Raw genomic sequence first — 19,714 nt, 5'->3', positions numbered from 1 at the left:
ACCTAGTGGTCTACCCCAGAGCGACGCATAGCATTTAAACATTTTCACCAGGCCTGACAAATTTGCCAAATAAAATTCACGCGAAGTATACGTTCAGGGGGTCAAAAACGCGGTCAACGTTCTGAATAATAATAATAAGAAATGGACCGATTTCAATAGGGACCTTCCAGCGGTCACTGGCTTGGTCCCTAAATATCAGTGATATTAGCAATGGCAGTCAAGCAAGACCATGGCAGGAGGCACCACCAGGATCCATGAGAACCTGCGAGCACAAGAACTCCAGAGAAGAAGTGAGTAACGTGCATTAACGGGACATGAATGAGTGCAGAAAGAGAGAGAGAGGAAGAGAGGAGCTCAGTGCACCATGGGAAATCCCTCGATAGTCTAGGCCTATAGCAGCATAACTAAGGGATGGTTCAGGACTCACCTGATCCAGCCCTAACTATAAGCTTTATCAAAGAGGAACGTCTTAAGCCTACTCTTAAATGTCACATGTACAGTGTTATATCATGCCAATAAAGCCATTTGAATTTGAAATTTGAAATTTGAAAAATTTTGAGAGGGTGTCTGCCTGCCAAACCACAACTGGAAGCTGGTTCCACAGGAGAGGAGCTTGGTAACTGAAGGCTCTGGCTCCTGTTCTACTTTTAGAGACTATAGGAACCACAAGTAGCCCTGCATTCAGAGTACGCAGTGTTCTAGTGGGGTAATAGGGTAATATGAGCTCTTTAAGATATGAAGGGGCCTGACCATGAAGAGCTTTGTAGGTGAGCTGGAGGATTTTAAATTATATTCTAAATTATACAGGGAGCCAGTGCAGAGAAGCTAGTACAGGAGAGATGTGATCTCTTTTTCTAGTTCCTGTCAGTACTTGTGCTGCAGCGTTCTGAATTAATTGGAGCATCTTAATGGACTTATTGGGGCAGCCTGATAATAAGGAGTTGCAGTTATCCAGCCTAGAAGTAACAAATGCATGGATTAGTTTTTCTGCATCTGTCTGTGACAGGATGTGTCTAATTTTTGTAATATTATGTAAATGAAAGAAGGCAGTCCTGGAGGTTTGCTTTATGTGGGAATTAAATGACATGTCCTGATCAAAGATAACTCCAAGATTCCTGATAGTGGTGCTAGAGGCCAAGGTAATGCCATTTAGAGTAGCTGTGTCTTTAGACAGTGAGTCCTAAGGTTTTTGGGGACAAGTACAAGAATTTCGTTTTTTTCTGAGTTTAACATCAGAAAATTGCAGATCATCAAGGATTTTAGGTCCTTAAGACATGTTTGTAATTTAGATAATTGATTAATTTCATTGGGCTTGATCGATAGATATAACTGCGTGTCATCTGCATAGCAATAAAAGTTAATGGAGTGATTCCTAATAATGTTGCCTAAAGGGAGCATATATAAAGTAAATAGTATTGGTCCAAGTACAGAACCTTGTGGAACTCCATGACTAACTGTAGTATTGATTGAAGATTCATCGTTAACATGTACAAACTGCGAACGATCTGATAAGTATGACTTGAACCAGCTTAGTGCGGTTCCTTTAATGCTAATTTGATGCTCAAGTCTCTGTAAAAGAATATTATGGTCAATGGTGTCAAATGCAGCACTAAGATCTAATAATACAAGTACAGGGACAAGTCCATTGTCGGAAGCAATCAAAAGGTCATTATTAACTTTAACCAGAGCTGTCTCTGTGCTATGATGAACTCTAAATCCTGACTGAAAATCCTCAAATAAACTATTATGTAGAAAGTCACACAACTGTTTGACGACTACTTTCTCCAGAATCTTAGAGAGGAAGGGGAGGTTAGAAATCGGTCTATAGTTAGCTAAAACCCCTGGGTCAAGAGTGGACTTTTTAAGAAGGGGTTTCATTACAGCTACTTTAAAGGACTGTGGTACATATCCTGATAATAAAGAAAGATGAATCATATCTAGAAATTCAATTCAATTCAATTAAATTTTATTTATTTTTTTGTATAGCGCCAATTCATAACAGAAGTTATCTCAGGACACTGAAATAAGAAATAAAGGATCATAGGAGAGAGCAGTGGCTGCGAAAGATCACTGGTATCAATTAAACATGAACAACGACCATCAAACAGCTTGTTTACTGCGTGTGTGGGTTGAAACTGGCCTTCTTTCATCTGTACCACTTCCTGTGCACTGCTGATAGACTGCATACATACAATACATGCAGTCATTCAGTATATGAGCATCAGTTATGAAATGTATGTATTTATTTTAAAAATGTGACACCCTGTCATCAAAGAAAGTCAAAAAGAGAAACCTATGACCCTATTACTAGGATGATGGTATTGATGGCAGCAGATAATGATTCATATGTGTGGAGGACGTTGCGGCTTCCTGTCTAATGCACACACAGTGTTTTAGTGTGACACTCTCGTGGGAATGAAACATAGAAACCACCAAGAAATCACTTCCTCATTCAACTCTCTGCTGCTAATACTGACTGATTCTCTATCTCTGCAACAATGGTATGTCCTCTATATAGAGACCTTTCACTAGAATGAATGAACACTCTCAATTTTCATGTTTCTCTTCTTTGCACCCTTCGTCATAGATAATTCAATTCAATTCAATTCAATTTTATTTGTATAGCGCCAATTCATAACAGAAGTTATCTCAGGACACTTTTCAAATAGAGCAGGTCTAGACCAAACTCTTTAACATTAATTACAGAGACCCAACAGTACCACCATGAGCAAGCACTTGGCGACAAGGGCAAGGAAAAACTGCCTGTTAAAAGGCAGAAACCTAGGACAGATCCTCCGGCTCTAGGTGGGTGGTCGTCTGTCTCGACCAGTTGGGGTGAGAGAGAGAGAGAGAGAGAGAGAGAGAGAGAGAGAGAGAGAGAGAGAGGCAGAGAGAGAGAGAGAGCGAGAGCGAGAGACAGACAGACAGACAGGTGCACAGCAACAACAGTATTGGCAATGGCAGTCAAGCAGGACCATGGCAGGAGGCTCCACCAGGATCCATGAGAACCTGCGAGACGAGAAAGCACAAGAACTCCGGGGAAGAAGTGAAGTTAGTAACATGCATTAATGGGACATGAATGAGTGCATAAAGAGAGAGGAAGGGAGGAGCTCAGTGCACCATGGGAAATCCCCCGATAGTCTAGGCCTATAGCAGCATAACTAAGGGATGGTTCAGGACTCACCTGATCCAGCCCTAACTATAAGCTTTATCAAAGAGGAATGTCTTAAGCCTACTCTTGAATGTGGTGATAAAAATGGTTGATTTAGTCCTTGTTGAATGCAAGCTGCTGACATGCAGAACAGAGACTTGTTTGTTGTGTGTGGCGAATGCATGTGCACGAAGAGGAACAAATCAAGTTCTCATTAGACATTTGTTCTGTTATTTTACAGTATTTGTTTTGGCAACCCAGCTGCCGAAATATTACTGTTTTTTTTTTTAAAGGAACAGAGGACGGGAAGTGGAGTGAAGTTATAAAGTTATGAAGTTGTTAGAGCCCCGGCTAGACCTTTCCTTTTAACACTGTCAGTGCAGCAGGGACTTTCCTTTAGAGAAACTGTGAGTAGTAGAGACAGTGGGTGGGAGGGAACATCAGACTGACTGAAGGAGGAGCCTGAAGAGAAGAGAGCCAGCCAAAGGGAGGGGCACAGACAGGCTTGGCAGATGTGTTTTGTCTTCAGCTGTAAAAGAACAGGGGACGAGGAATGACTGCATGCCGTACAGACACTCAACTTTTTCACCTTTCTTTGTCTATCTTTCACTTTGGTTAATTTCTCGTGTAGTGTGTCCGAAGCCTCCCCGCTGACATTATGGATAACTTCCAGATTGTCCTGCGTTTCTTCATGAACCAGAAAGCCACCATTGGCTACAGTTTCATGGCTCTCCTGACGATAGGTGGGGAACGAGTCTTCTCCATGGTCTCCTTTCAGTGCCCCTGCAATCACGACCAGAACTTTGCTTATGGGCTGACTTTCTTGCTGGGCCCGGCTGCGGTTCTGCTGGTCTTGGGTCTTTTCTTCAGCACCAGGTTGTGGAGGCTCTACACTGGCTGCTGCCTCGATCCCATGAAGCTTTGCCCTCGTGGGAACTGCTTTGGCTGCCTCAGAGCGTTCATGAACATCTTTACTGGGGCTTGTGTGGCTCCTATAATGTGGCTCTGTGTGGCCCTGCTCAACGGGACCTTTTATGAGTGTGCTGTCAGTGGTCTTGATGATAACCTGGTGGTGGATCTGTTCTGTAAAAACAAGACCTTGAAGTGTCGGGAGGAGCTGGCCCGTGTCCCCTGTGACCGGTCCAAACTGTCCAGTGATGAGCGCATGGAACTGCTGCTGATGTTCAGGGCCCAGTCACAGGTAAGAGACACACACCCGGTTCTCCAATGAATCCTGTGAAAACAGTAATGTTTTAAATTAGGCACAGTATAACATGACACACCCTAGAAACTGTTGCTGTTTGGTTAAGTTTAGGCCTGAAAACAACTTGGCTAGGTTTAGGAAAAGATCATTGTTTGGGTTAAAATAAGCAAGGTAATCCAGGACGTTTTCTTTAGTGCTGTGTCGTGTACAAGTGGCAACCTGTTCAGCTAGTTCCTCTAACAACCACTTATTGTCAAATCTTAATAATATGATTAACAACTGGACAATAAGGCCTAGCAGCATGACTGTAATAGTATTACCATCATCCTTCAAGCACTGTTATTAGTACAGGGAGTGTTAAAAGGAGACCTACCTATCCACATTTATTTAAATATGTATAATGTATTCCCTTGTGATATTTAATAGTTTAATAGTGTTGAGTGAGCACCAGTTTATATCATTCTTGCATGCCTGCAGATCCTGGGGTGGTGCATCATCATTATCGCTGCCGTCACAGGCCTCCTGGGTACCTGCTGCACAAACTGCCGCTCCAAAGTCAGCTTCCTGCAGCTCACATTCTGGAAACGCTACATGGAGAAAGAGAAGGAGCGATTCGATGCCTTTGCTGTGGAATACGCCACCAAGCTGGCCGAGAGAAACCTGCAGAGCTTCTTTGAGAATAAGGAACCTGAGAAATTCCCCTTCCCCAACCACAGGGCTTGGGAGGAGATCTCTGCACACTATACCTTCTCCAGGAGCGAGCAGTGTTACAGCACCCTGCAGCGTTACGTGGAGAGAGCTGAGAGGGACTTGACGCCAGAGAAGAGACCTGTCATGGACTTGGAGCATGGAATAGAGATGAGCTAGATGAGGAGAATGTGGAACAGCCAAGCTGTGGTGAGACTAGTTACTCATCACTGTTGGTATTTAACTATATTGTATGTGTCTCAGGAAAAGACTCCTCATTGACTAGGCTGCCCTTTCAGTTACTCCAAAGAATGGGGCTATTGCAAACTACAATGGTACAACCTCCTCTAAGCACAAATAATGAAGGGCATAACCACTATTTTATACACACTAATTCTCCCGGCCTCTGTAAAACTGCATGCATTTGAGGTCTTCTATTACTAAATAAACACTACTTTTGAATTTTGCACCTTATTGTACCTTATTAAAGGTGCTGTATGCTGCATTTTGGCTAACTTCCTCTCCATTCCAGTCCCACCAGAAAAACGCGATTATGCGATCGCATAATTCAATGTGATCAATTCAATTTTTTCAAATACGCCGCACTTTCGCCGCATAAATTGCCCATTTCCGCGCAAAATATGCGGGGCTTGCATGATTTCATAATCCCCGCATTTTGGTTGCAAAAAAGTCACATATATCTTAGCAGAAAGTTGAAAAATGTTGCGTTCACTTCACTCGAGCAGCCATTTTCCCCTGTTGCCATGGGAACGTTATGAAGTGACGTAATTACGCGACGTGAACATCATCGAAAAGCTGCAAACCCCGCAATGAAAACCGTACAGTTGTAAGTATATTAGTAGTATGTAAATTTACGTTACAGTAAGAGATTGCACTTTGTGCATTGGAAGCACTTATTTTAACAGAATGTCTGTTTTGTATAGCTACCTCTGTAAAACAGGAGGCACAAATTTCATTTTTTTATAGTTTATTTATTCATTTTCACAGAAGTTGTAGCATATTCCTTTTGTAAAGCTACAGAACTTGTTTGACTCATCAATGTTTTGTAAGTTTGAGCCATGTGTTTATTAAGGTCTGAAATAAAACAAGATGAGAACTTAAATATTCCCAGCACTTTCTGTGATGCTTGCTTATCATAGGAAGTAATAAGAAATGACTCTTTACATTAAGGTAGTAGCCTAGTGAGAACAGGGTGTTGGGGGAATCACTTTTTTTTCTCCTTTTCATCAAACCACAATTTTTGCAAGTTCCCGCAATTTCATCGCATAAAATTACATAAATATCCCGCATATTCCATCGCATTTTTTAAGAAAACGTGCCGCATAATCAAGGATTTTTGCCCGCAACAATCACAAAAAAACTCTGCATTTTTCTGGAAGGACTGGCATTTTTGCAATTAGCAGCAACCTCTCTCCTCCCCTTCACCACACTGAAATTCTGATGCCTGCTCTTTTAATAGGCCTTTTCCACCAACAGGGAACCAGCTCCATGTGGTTCAAGGACCTTGTTTTGAACCGTTCTGAGCATTTCGATCAAAATTAAATTGGTTCAGAACCTGAAAAGTTGGTTCCCAGCTAGAACCAAAAAATAGGTTTTTCTTGGGAACCAAAGTGGATGTGTCATATTCTGCAGGTCATGTCTTCAAAGTTATAATTAAATGAAATGAGATTATGAATCAAAAGTGTTTTTGTTTAACAAGAGAGATGGCTTCTGGCTTCTCTATTCAGTTCAGGTAATTAAACTACCATTCACTACTTCTGTTAGAGAGCATGCTGTAGCCTCACTAAGCTTTCTGTGGGAACGGTTTCACATGCAGTGGATGAAACTAAGCAGCACTTAACAAGTAATTAGTTTGGTTGAGTCCCTTTTCAAAACTATGAAGCCTATAAACAGTCTTGATAATACAAGTAAATCTACCTAAAATTTTATTTATACGACTGAAAATCATTATATAAATGGACTGTACATATATTGTGCCTTTTTTAGTCTTTCAACCACTCAGTACACTGTACACTACATGCCACACTCACTCCATTCACACACATTCATACACTAATGGCAGTGGCTGCCATGCAAGGTGCCAACTGCTCACCAGAAAGGAAATTAATCATTCATACACACCGATGCACAGCATCAGGAGCAATTTGGACACTTTGGAGGAGCCGGGGATCGAACCGCCAATTAGTGTACGACCCGCTCTACCTCTGAGCCACAGCTGCCCCGAAACACGGTAAACATGGGAAATGAGCCATACACTAATTATACATTATCAGTTTGTAAATGAAAGAAGGCAGTCCTAGAGGTCTGCTTCCTGTGGGAATTAAATGACATGTCCTGATCAAAGATAACTCCAAGATTCCTGACAGTGGTTCCAGAGGCCAAGGTAATGCCATCTAGAGTAACTATTATATATAGTGAAGGTTTCAGCAAATGACAAAAATGTAAAATTACCTACTTTAAGAAATTTGACAATCTCAGATCTTTTAAAAAAATCTTTGAAGCATATCTTTGAACCATGGTTTCATCCAACAGCTCTAACAAACAGCAATGTAAAAAGGCACAGAAGGAATCAAGGAAATGTATTTATCATTATACAACACAAGGTTGTATAACAAATGAAGATTTGTAGTCCCTTCAAGCTACACACATAGAAAAAGATAACTAAATTCATAGAATAACATATAAAATAAATAAAGTAATAAAGTAAACCAGTATATATACATACAGAAATTGATATTGTAACCAAGGCAATATATTGCATTTTTTGTTTATGCATATAATTTGTTTAAATTATTGTTTTTAAATGTGTACAGCACTGTGGTATAGAGGTTGGGGATTGTGGTGGCAACTTGTTTAATAAAGCATACAAAGTATGATCTTGTCTTTCTGTAAGGTTTTATTCAAGTCATCCATGAATGGACTCAACACAACCGTCACACACTCTCAGTAAACAGACAGATAGTGTGGTGAGATGATCATGTCCTGGCTTCTTAGTGAAGTCTCAACATCCCGCTGTTTACTTGGGCATAGAGTGTAGTTAGAAACAGGGCTAAAGGTTATATGCATAAAATAGCCTCTTCAACAGTTGCATATTGTTTTACAATGACCAGGTCAAAGGGTTGTATATGTTCTTAAAAATTGCCATTACATTCCTCCCTTTGAGCATTTTAATGCTCACAAAACATTTTTTTAAGAACTAAACAAACAGTCAAAACATCCATGGACGATAGGAAAAAATAGTTTTTATCATCAGCAGTCATTTGGTTGTAAATCATAAACACATGAGTGTTTTTTTTTTTTTTTACAAAGATAAGTAAAATAAGGAATATAAATAAGAAAAAATCAGATTGCACTTCATCCAAATCTTAAACAATCTAATCTATTCTAAAGATGTGAAGATTCTTGCTGGAATTTGCACATACTAGCAAAGATTTAACCACAGTGATAATTAGAGCTTTAGTGTAAGGGATTTTAAAACATCTCAAAGTATTAAACATTACAAAGATAGTAATCAAAAGGTCTCAACACTTCTACCAGTGTATTATAAAATTTGCCTGTGGTCAGTCAGGCACATATGCTCCATCCTTCAGGAGCCTGAGAGTCCTTACTTTTCTTTTCATGCAGAAAGTCATTATGGTGAGAAACAACATGAGTTGTGTTATCTGAAATGTTCTTGAGGATCTGGGTTCCATCACTGATCCCTCGTAGATGACACAGAACTTCACTCTGCACGTCACTTTGTTGGAGCTTGGCATGCTACTGGTGGAGGAGGGAGCTGTTTCACCCCTTGCTCGTTGGACTGGTTTCTTTGCTTGATTCATGTCTACCCAGACATGTTGTCTCAGGTTTGGCAGGACTAACAGGGATGCTGGTAGCACCTCCCTTTTTGCCCTATTCTTTGGCTTTCCTGATTTTGATACACGCTTGATGTTGAGTCTGCAGTGGCTGCCATGGATCCAAGTTGCTCTCTCAGGGACTTCTACTGCTGTTTCCATTGTGAGGAGTAACTTGATCACGATCCCATCGCCTGGTGTTAGTCGTATAGTTTATCTCAGCAGCCTTTGGTATGGCTTCTTTCACACTTGTGGATATAAGAAAGCATAGGGGACATGTTTGCACAATAACACAGTGTCAGGGAGTTTACCAATCCCAGTGTTTAGTGGTCTCCCAAATAGGATTTCAAATGGGCTGAGACCACTTCTGTTTCTTATTCTGGCCCAGGTGTGCATTAGAACAAGTGTGTGCAGTGTGTTACTTTTACCGTAATAGTAGAAAAGTTCTATTGTATGGCACTAGGGCCTTTCAAGTTTTCCCAAGTTTGGCAGCCACAGTAGCTTCTTCTGCACACCTGGAAGGGGAGCTGTATTCAGTTGTTTGCAATCTGCAACTTCAGCACTTGCTGCCACTGAATCCTACACACAGGACCTATAAAGGCAGGTTTGGATGCTACAAAACAAACTTGCAGCATGAACACATTTTCTGCAATGACTAATGGTGATTGACAGTTTGATTATTACGCAGTTTTAGTATAGCACCTTTCTAGTCTTCCGATTAGGGAACGACCCGCTCTGCACACAGCCGCCACAGCTGCCCTTGTTGAATCTCAACTAATAAGCTGTTGAAATGTTACAAATACTTTATAAACTACTTGTACATCGACTATACCAATAAAGTATTACTAAAGAACAGTTTATATTTTGATGCTGCTAAGTTACAGAATAGTTACCATTATGGTACCAAAGTACCCTAGGAAGGCTGCAGGTCCAGATGGAGTACCTGGGAAGGTGCTCAAGGCATGTGCCAAGCTACTATCACAGGTCTTCACTGACATTTTCAACCTATCTCTGGAACAAGCCATCATCCCACCCTGCTTGAAATCTGCCATAATCATCCCGATCCCTAAAAAGTCACCCACAACCAGTCTCAATGACTTCCACCCCATAGCACTCACCCCAGTCATCACCAAGTGCTTTGAGAAACTGGTTTTGAGACACATCAAAGCCTGTCTCCCCCCAACCCTGGACCCGCACCAGTTTGCATACCGGATTAACAGATCCACCAAAGACGCCATAGCCATCGCTCGCCACTCAGCGCTGAGTCACCTGGAGCAACAGGGGAGCTACGTCAGGATGCTCTTCATTGACTTCAGCTCAGCCTTTAATACAATAATACCGGACATTCTGATCCCCAAGCTAGGCAACCTGGGGCACCCACCTGCTCCTGGATAAAAGACTTTTTGGTCAACCGACCCCAGCAGGTGAAACTGGGTCCTCACCTCTCCTCCTCCCGCACTCTCAGCACTGGCTCTCCCCAGGGCTGTGTGCTGAGCCCACTACTCTACTCCCTCTACCCATCCGACTGCAGTCCCGCCCACCCAGAGAACACCATTGTCAAATTTGCTGATGACACAACAGTGGTGGGGCTGATTACAGGGGGAAACGAGGCGGCCTACAGAGATGAGGTCCTGAAACTTGGTGAGTGGTGTGCATCAAACAACTTGGCACTAAACATCACCAAGACCAAGGAACTCATCCTGGACTTCAGGCGGAACAGAGCCGCCCCTGCCCCCCTGTGCATCAACGGTGAATGTGTAGAGCGAGTGGAGTCCTTCAAATTCCTCGGTATCCACATCTCTGCAGACCTCTCCTGGTCGGTCAACACCACAGCGCTGGTAAAGAAGGCCCAGCAGCGGCTACACTTCCTGAGGGTGCTTAGGAAGGAGCAACTAAACACTCAGCTGCTGGTGACCTTCTACCTTTCCACCATCGAGAGCCTGCTGACCTACACTCCAGCTGCACGGAGGCCGACAGGAAGGGACTGCAGAGGGTGGCAAACACTGCACAAAAAATCATCGGCTGCCTGCCCTTCCTTGACTGCCATCTATGACTCCCGTTGTCTCAGCAGGGCCAGAAACATCTTGAAGGACACCACCCACCCCGGCTTCCATCTCTTTAACCTGATGCCCTCTGGTAGGCGCTTCAGGTCCATACGGGCCAGAACAAACAGTCTCAGGAATAGCTTCTTCCCCAAAGCTGTCACCATACTAAACTCAAACTTGCACTAATGTATTTATTGTATTGTATTGTATTTATTGTATAGTCTTTTATATCGTGTTAATTATGTGTGCACTTTTACGGAGCTGCTCTTTAATTTTCATTGTACTGTGTATAATGGCAATAAAGGCTTTCTATTCTATTCTATTCTACTTGATTAATTATTTCTCAGTCTTTGACTAGTTACTCAAAATCTTTATTTGTTACTCCTTAATCATATTTTACAATATTATTACTTAAAAAGTATTTGTAATTAGTTAGACTACTAGTTACTTGAGAAAGTAATATTTCTACTAGCAAATAGTTACTGAGTTACTGTTACTGCTCATTAGACAATCATAGCTACTTTAAAAGAGGTAGCCTGACTGAATTCCTTTCAACAGCCTTATGGTTCATAATACATTTCTCTACAGTGCATCAGTTCAGTGGATCAATGTGCACACACTCTATATAGTATATCACAGCATGTTTAAAGTGGGCTTTAATATATATGCTACATGCCTTTTAAAGTAGCATTATATTCAAAGCTAATTTTGCTTTTAAAGAACAGAAAAGAGCATTGTGTCCCCACTACCGGCTACTTGACTATATTGTCTTTGCTTGTCTGTCATTGTTTTGTTCTGTGTTCTTTTTGGTGTTAATGATTTCCAAATTGATACACATCAGGCTGCAGACCCGTATTTGATAAGATCTAGTATTCCAAAACAGTCTGTAGTGTAGATTGGCAGATTAAGTTTAGAGTGTGAAACATATGAACATAATAGTCATTCTCATAAAATTCTCTCATTGGTTTAACTTCTTGTCATTGGAATAGTAATGAAATTAAAATGTTCCCCCTTTCGCTGGGGACCCCCTGGAACCCCCTCAGTGGACCCTATCCCTATTCTGTCTTTATCTTGATGATTTTTTATTATTGTCTGTAATCTGCAGTGCAATGTTTATTATTTTTTTTAAACCATCAAATAAATTGAATCAATCAAACTTTGTTGACATGTTGGAGGAGATCATTCAATTCAGTCTCATGGTGTTTTTTTTCTCTTTTTGTGACCAAAGAATAGTTCCGCTTCATCCTCTTCTTGAAGTTGTAAGACTGACAAATGCATAATTTGCAGACTCTATGGAGCTTGCATAGTGAGTTTGTAGGGCAGCTCTGCAAATAGCTTGCTTGGAACAATAATGTGTCTGACAGTTTTTTTTTCCACACAGAAAAGTCTAATTTCCTCATTAAAATCCTTAAAAAGGCCTTCTACCTCATTAAAGTTTTCCCTTCATCACTGTAAGTCCATTGTCAGTGTATGTGCACTGGTGACCTCATGTTTCTGCATCACACTTGTATAAGTTGCGTACTGGACCAGGACTGACTTCCAAACGGTGAAGATCAAACATAACACTGTAGAACAAGGAGAACGTTGGGGGAATTTAATATATATTCAATTCAATTTGATTTGATTTGTATAGCGCCAATTCATAATAGAAGTCATGGTATCGCTCTGTGCGTGTGCGCATGCGCTTGCAGCCAGAAAAATAGAGCGACGGTCTCACATTGAAGAACTAACGTTACTGAATAAAGCAGAAATAGCTACAGTTATAGTGCACAAATGTAACGTTATAGTAGCCACATGTTCAAACAGTAGTATCTGCCTCAAATATAAACATACATATCTAGATAGCGACACTGGTATCAGACCAAAAAATCCGAATCCCGATATCATCGGCCGCCATTGGGCAAGTGGAACACGCAGCACACAGACAGTGTGTCACTTTGAACATAGCGGATGATGATTTTTCTAACCTCCAGATAACCTGCAGCCACACGAAAATGACAGACTACGCCGAGGAGCAGAGAAATGAACTAGAAGCTATAGAGTCAATCTACCCAGACTCTTTTACAGGTCTAAATTTCATCATTTGTAGACGGCAGAGTGACAGAGAGCTAGCTCACAGGCTAGCACAAAGCGTTAGTTAGCTGACTGGTCTTTACTAAAGCATGAATCAGACAAAGCTAGCAGAAACTATTGCTAGCTGTAGCTAACTATTGCCAGCTGTAGCTAACTATTGCCTTTGGCAGTGGTGCAGGTTTATTGTGGCTGTTATCGAGCTAAATGTCAGCCATGCAGTAGTGATTGACAAGCTGCTACAGTGGGCCCTTTACTGTGTCTTACAGTGACAGAAAAGTACGCCAAACTCCATTCAGATCCTGTATAATTGGTCTCATATTTAAGAGTACCATATAAAATGGACATGTACATAATGCAAATGTGTATTTGTAGGTATTCTGGGGGCTACTCTTAGATTTGGCATATATCAAATATTATGTAACTTTAGACTTCATTATACTGTAGCTGTAGGCCTGTGAGTGTCATATATGACAAACATAATAAGACATATAAAGCTGTTGTTTTTCTCAAAGTGGTCTTCTATACCTTATGACAATCTTAACAGCATTAAAGGTTTAGTTGATGCCTGATGGCAGCTTCCTCAAGGCCATCAGATCTATTTGTTGGCACACAACCTGTTGATGAAGATGTAGTAATGCTTGTACTAATCCCTGTGTGTTTGTAGTGCTTTCAGATGATCCCGCCAGCTTCACCATCACTGTAACATCAGATGCAGGGGAAAATGATGAAAGTGAGTATACAGACGTGTGGCTGCAAAATGTCATGCATTGCACACATGGCAGATATGTTTATAATGAAACTTGTAAGTGATTTTAAAGGAGATTCATTCATGGTGGGAGAGAAACAATGAGTGTGATCAGAATAACTGGCCAGAGTTGATATGAGTTGTGTAAGCTGTATCGTAAACACCCTTCAAAAGCTAAGCTTAAGTAGACGGTCATAATATGTTTTCTTCTTGCAGCCGTGGAAGCAACATTAAAGTTCACATATGTAGAGAAATACCCAGATGAGCCTCCACTGTGGGAGATCCACTGCCAGGAGAACCTGGAGGACAGTGACGTGGAGGAAGTCCTCACCTTACTGCAGCAACAGGTCGGTCTGTCTGAAATGAATATGATCTCCTTCATTAATATTAGTCCCTGGCCTGATCCATGTGCCCTGTCCATTGCCTGTCTGTAAGCCTGTGGTCTGTCTACCATTAGTTCAGCGTGTTGTTTTGGTCACTTTTGCTTACCTGCCAAAACAGCAAACTTTAAACCAATACTTCAAGGAGTTAAGGAAATGTATTTATCATTGTACAACACAAGGTTGCATGACATAATGGAAGTTTGCCTTCCCTTCATGCTACACACACAGAAAAAGATAATCAAATTATGCTAGACTAACATAACATCAAAATGTCTGTCATATGTGATACATGTTTCATCACTAAAGCTGAAAACAGAGAGTTTGAAGGAGCTAGCCTACCGGCTGTACCATCTGAATGTGCACTTGTTGTCATAGTAAAAATCTGCTAAATCCAGTTGACCCAATCAGACATCATTCAATGATGTTATTCAGTAAAGTGGTATTAAAAAAAACCAACAGTTTCAAACAAAATTGTTGCAAGTTTGACTAGCTCCTGTCTGATGATAATATTTTCCAACAGTTCACAGTATCTCTGGATCTCTGTCACTAATCAGGATCAGCAATGTTTTCATTTGGTTTCCCTGCAGGCAGAAGAAAACCTGGGCATGGTGATGATTTTCACCCTGGTGACAGCCGTTCAGGAGAAACTCAACGAAATTGTGGATGTGATAAAAAACAGACGAGAAGAGGAGAAACGGCGAAAAGAGAGAGAGGCAGAGGAAGCAGAGAAGGTAAAAATACTGGAAAAATACACATTTTACACACATTTACCACATTTCCACGTATTGAATCAATATACCATTCATTTCAGTCATATTTCTCAGCTGTAGTTTCAGGACATAATGATACACTATATATTTTATAATATTTCTGATTGCAACTGTATGTATGATTGTTATAAAATCTATAATAATGTCTGATCAATATTCACAGCAAATAATCTGCTTAAATTCATCTAAATCTCTGATCTCTGGTTTTACACAAAATTCCTGCAGTCGTGTTTTCACTTTTACATTGTACAGTTTTTCAGTTGTTGTGTAGTGTTATTGAGTATAATATAAAACATCCATAAAATATGTCACTTAGATACTCAATGAGAAGAATATGATATGATGTGAATGAAAATGTCTCCCTTAGGGGAAAAGGTTGGGAACCACTGGGTTAAGTAGTAATTGTGGTCAACTAGATGTAACGGTATGAAAATTTAACCTCACGGTTATAGTGACCAAAATTATCGCGGTTTTCGGTATTATCACGGTATTTTTTGAAAGTGTGTTCAATATGTTCAGAAAGCACTGATAGGCCTACACAAGCTGAAATAGTTTCAAAAAGTGTAACAGTGTTTATTATATTACAAAACCTTATCAAAAGCATCAAAATGTAACATCAAAGGAACAAGGGTTCAGCATGTAAACAGCTTATTTGTCAGGAATATTTCCAGTAGTGCAGGTTTAAATGATACAAATCCAAACATTCAAGCTAAGACATAAAGAACAATATGTAAACAAATCAAAGAAACACCACTAGTTATATACTTGTTTTCTTTATCATCAAAATTCAAATGTAAAACTGTTAGTAGCTTATTTGTCAGGAAAATGAACCATTGTGCAAGTGTATGTGAACACTTTAAACTAAACTAAAAATAAGACAAAAGTGCATTATGCATTTACAATAAATAGCCACTATAAACAAATTACAAAAATAACTACAAGCATATGTAATCAAATCCAAATGTTCAAGTGTTGATGACATTAAAATAAAAAAACTAAATATGTAAACAAATCAATGGAACAGAATGTCTTTTGCTATGCAATAGGAGATTGCTGCAGTTAGGTCTTGAGCTTTTTTGGATGCAGGTGCATAAGCAGACTGTCTTTGGAATGCTTGCTCAAGAGTCTGTGTCACTGATGAACCTGTAGTAGTACTTGGCTGCCCCACTGCAAGTCCTCTCTGTAAAAAAAAAAGAATAGCCATGTCATTATTATTAATTATTATTATTATCATTAGGCTACCATTCATATCAATATTCATACAATTTTGCCTTTAGCTGTTATTGTTGCGAAATCAAAAGAAAACGATTGGCTAGAAATTAATTATCTTACAGGGCAAATAATGTTTCGTGTTTTCAAAGACACGTGGTTCAGACCGTCACCGTGTGACTAAGTCAATTAAAGTTATCCAACTTCGCTAGAATTAAACGATTTACTGAACTTAGGACAAATATAAATTATGCATTCTTGTAGTAGGACACTGAAAAACCTAGACATGAAAAGGAAATCAAGAAATGCATGCAATGATATACTGTAGCCTACTACTGTTTGATAAACGCAACTCAAATGGGTATCCGTCTAGCTCTGAGGCTAAAAATGTGTCCTGATTTGCTCCACACACCACCACTGAACGAAAATGTGCATTTTAGGTAGATAATGCTGTAGGCATTTGTTTAGATTATTGACAAGTTATTAACAAGTTAGACAGGCGGATCATTGCATTCTCCTTCAATCCGAAGTCCCCACACCATGCATTTTAGCTAAAAAGTTAACGTTAACCTACCTTGCATTGGCTATAAAGTTGTGGGTGATGGTCACGGAGATGAGTCAGGAGATTTGACGTATTGCTGCCTTTAGCAGCAACTTTTTTCCAGCACGTTTTTCAGACAGGATAACTATCTTCAATCAACTGTCCCTCGGCATTCTTATAATAACCAAAATATGCCCATGCTTCAGAATTAGTCCTCTTAGAGGGCTGATAAATGTCCTGAGCGCTGTCATCTCCTCCTTCTGCCATGATTCCAAATTGCACGCACGTTGCAGTCAGCGCAGTGAGCCTGCGCGGCAACTTCAGGAACCTCGGATGACGCTGGGAAGGATTAAACACACGGTTTCCACACACCGTGATAATAATGATATTTGAAATGAAAACGGTAATTGTTATCGTCAACATTTTTATTGTGGTGTACCGTTACACCGGTCATCGTTACATCCCTATGGTCAACCATAGTATGGTAATATAGTGTTTGTGTGTCTGTGTGTGTGGCAGGTAGCATTCCAGGGCACAGTGGTAACCATTGAAAACTTCCTGGCGTGGAAAGCCAAGTTTGAGCTGGAGGTGGCCGAGCTACGGAGGAAAAGACAGAAGGAGGAGGAGCAGGCAGGAAAACCCAAACTCACTGGTAAACTTTAAAGACTAGGAATTCTGAATATATAAATACAGTGGTGGAATGTTCAAGTACATTTACTCAAGTGCCTTAAGTAGAATTTTTTTTTCTACTTGTACTTAGGGTTGCAAAGGGTCGGAAACTTTCCGGAAACTGTCCATGGAAAGATAAGCTGGGGAATTTTGGAAACATTCCAATTTGGAAACTTTTATGGGAATTAATGGGAATTTAGGAGAATTAACTGGAAAAGTTGGGTAATTCATACAAACTCCATCTTACAAACATCCTCAGAGTACACCGAGTTGAAGGAGGGGGAACGTACGACTTGCAAAACAAAGATGGCAGCGCCCATATTGAGATGTTTTCTTTGTATTTGTACTACGTTGGTCGTTTTAATGTTGATTTTAAATGCTCCTACACACTTGTTTACATTGCTGCTTTAGTCCGGTCACCAATTTATGCATTGCACGGTGTTGTTGTGCGTGCAATACAATGTAAAGTTTTGTTTTCGAGTTGAAATTGAAATAGGCGAAAATGGCAAAATATTATTGAAATTATTGGAATTACTTGAAATGTTAGTGTTTCTGTAGAAAAACATTATTATTATTTCACATTGAGCTTGTTTAGATGAGCCACAAGCAATAATAAGACAGCTGCTGCACTGGTGGCGTCCATGTTCTTTCCGACTCGTAATGCCCAAAGACAAATGGAACGCTATAAGTGGTACAAGCCAGGCAATTACGTCACGTTCTCGCGTCAGAGCAACTCGGGCGGGGGATTTACGAGACAAATGGATAGCACCATAAGTAGTAGCACAAACCATTGACCTTTAGCTTAACATATGATGGTAGCTAGCATGCTGCCTTTGATTTATTATGGCTATAGTTATGATTATATGCGTACAATACAATTAACCCAAATAGGTTAATAGCAATGGGTTATGTATTAACCCCCCCCATTACTGCGTGTGCATGTCATTGACGAATATAGGGAGGACATTCAACTGAAGTTGCATTAAATCAGGTTTTTTTAAGCAAGATTGTCCTGCAAGATGTTTCTTTTCAACTACATGTAAGTTCCCTGTTATAGACTAACAGTATTATAACAAGCAATATTCAAAATATTCAGTTTATTCCCATTAATTCCAAGTTAAGTTTCCAACTTTGAAAATTCCCGGAATTTTGCAACCCTACTTGTACTCCACTACATCTCGGACTACAATTGACAGCATCTCTCACTATTTTCAGAATTCTTACAAACAAAAAGAAAATAATCAGCAGATATATATATATATATATATATATATTTTTAATATATAAATAATAGAATAATAGAATAACAGTCACAGGGACATTTTTTACTTGAAATACATTTTACTGATAATACTTAAATACTTTTACTTAAAGGTTATAAACAGAATTCACTTGGCATTGTCACACCAGCATCTCAGAGCAAAACAATGGTACAGAAACAAAACAAAAATCACCAAAACTGAAGTCTTTCCACTGTTTCAACAATCACCAGCTCTGGTTTGGTGGAAATAAACCCTTAATTCACCAAGTTAGATGTTAAAATATTTGTGAAAAGGGCTGCAATGGTCGCAACATAAGTTACCATTAATCATTGGGGACAAATCAAAGTACATCCACAAAAAGTTGTTGTTATTGGCGTTTTTTACAGCATGGTATTTGTAGTTTTACTGAAGTAAACGATCCACCTATGCATAAATATGTATGTGTACCTTTCCATTTCAAGGTAAACAGCTGTTTGAGAGAGACCACAACCTGGACACATCTGATATTCAGTTCCTTGAAGACGGTAACGGGTGTTAATGTTGTTATTTAGGCTTCTTTTTTGATACAAAGAGTGAAAACATGCAACAAACTTTTTTAATTTTGAACTGAAACACCAATGAAGGAATGTTTTAAGCTAAAAGAGAAAACCTTAATTTATTTTGACACATGCCTGCTTTCTTCTTCTGCAGCTGGAAACAACGTTGAAGTGGACGAGTCACTGTTCCAGGAGATTGAGGATTTGGACTTGGATGAGGACGACCCAGACTTTGACCCCTTAGAGATGGGCAGTGATGAGGACTAAATCAGGAGGACTGACAGGACCATACCTGCTCTTCTCTGGAATATGATCAACGGCTGCATTTATTTTTCAAAGACTCTCACAGCAGCTGGAGAGGAATTCTTCATAAATACAATATACACATCAACACCTCTAAGTGTTCATTACTATGCCTGAACAATTAAATTGACCTGATAATTGTCAGACTTGGCTCTGGTGCTGTAATTAGGTAGTATCACAATCTGTAAACATCACACGTCATATTTTATAAATTGATCATGTTATTTGTTCAGAGGTGGTGTAAAAAAGTACAAATACTATCTGAAATACCTGAGAAAAAAC

The 19,714-nt window shown here is 39.9% G+C and overlaps 2 protein-coding genes across 2 annotated transcripts; both read left to right on the top strand.

Annotated features, from left to right (window-relative positions):
* The first annotated feature begins 3,309 nt into the window (after positions 1 to 3,309).
* LOC127367464 (calcium homeostasis modulator protein 5) lies at positions 3,310 to 7,939 on the top strand. The gene is made up of 2 exons (XM_051407346.1): positions 3,310 to 4,352; positions 4,833 to 7,939. Exons 1-2 carry the CDS (start codon positions 3,810 to 3,812, stop codon positions 5,220 to 5,222), a joined length of 933 nt encoding a protein of 310 aa, XP_051263306.1. The 5' UTR covers positions 3,310 to 3,809; the 3' UTR covers positions 5,223 to 7,939.
* A 4,689-nt stretch (positions 7,940 to 12,628) lies between these two features.
* rwdd1 (RWD domain containing 1) lies at positions 12,629 to 19,576 on the top strand. Its single transcript, XM_051407366.1, has 7 exons — positions 12,629 to 13,008; positions 13,679 to 13,744; positions 13,976 to 14,106; positions 14,730 to 14,873; positions 17,182 to 17,314; positions 19,055 to 19,117; positions 19,284 to 19,576. Exons 1-7 carry the CDS (start codon positions 12,936 to 12,938, stop codon positions 19,394 to 19,396), a joined length of 723 nt encoding a protein of 240 aa, XP_051263326.1. The 5' UTR covers positions 12,629 to 12,935; the 3' UTR covers positions 19,397 to 19,576.
* The last annotated feature ends 138 nt before the right edge of the window (positions 19,577 to 19,714 follow it).

Source organism: Dicentrarchus labrax, unplaced genomic scaffold (assembly GCF_905237075.1).
Source record: "Dicentrarchus labrax unplaced genomic scaffold, dlabrax2021, whole genome shotgun sequence".
NCBI lineage: Eukaryota > Metazoa > Chordata > Actinopteri > Moronidae > Dicentrarchus > Dicentrarchus labrax.
This window is presented reverse-complemented; position numbering and strand designations above follow the sequence as displayed.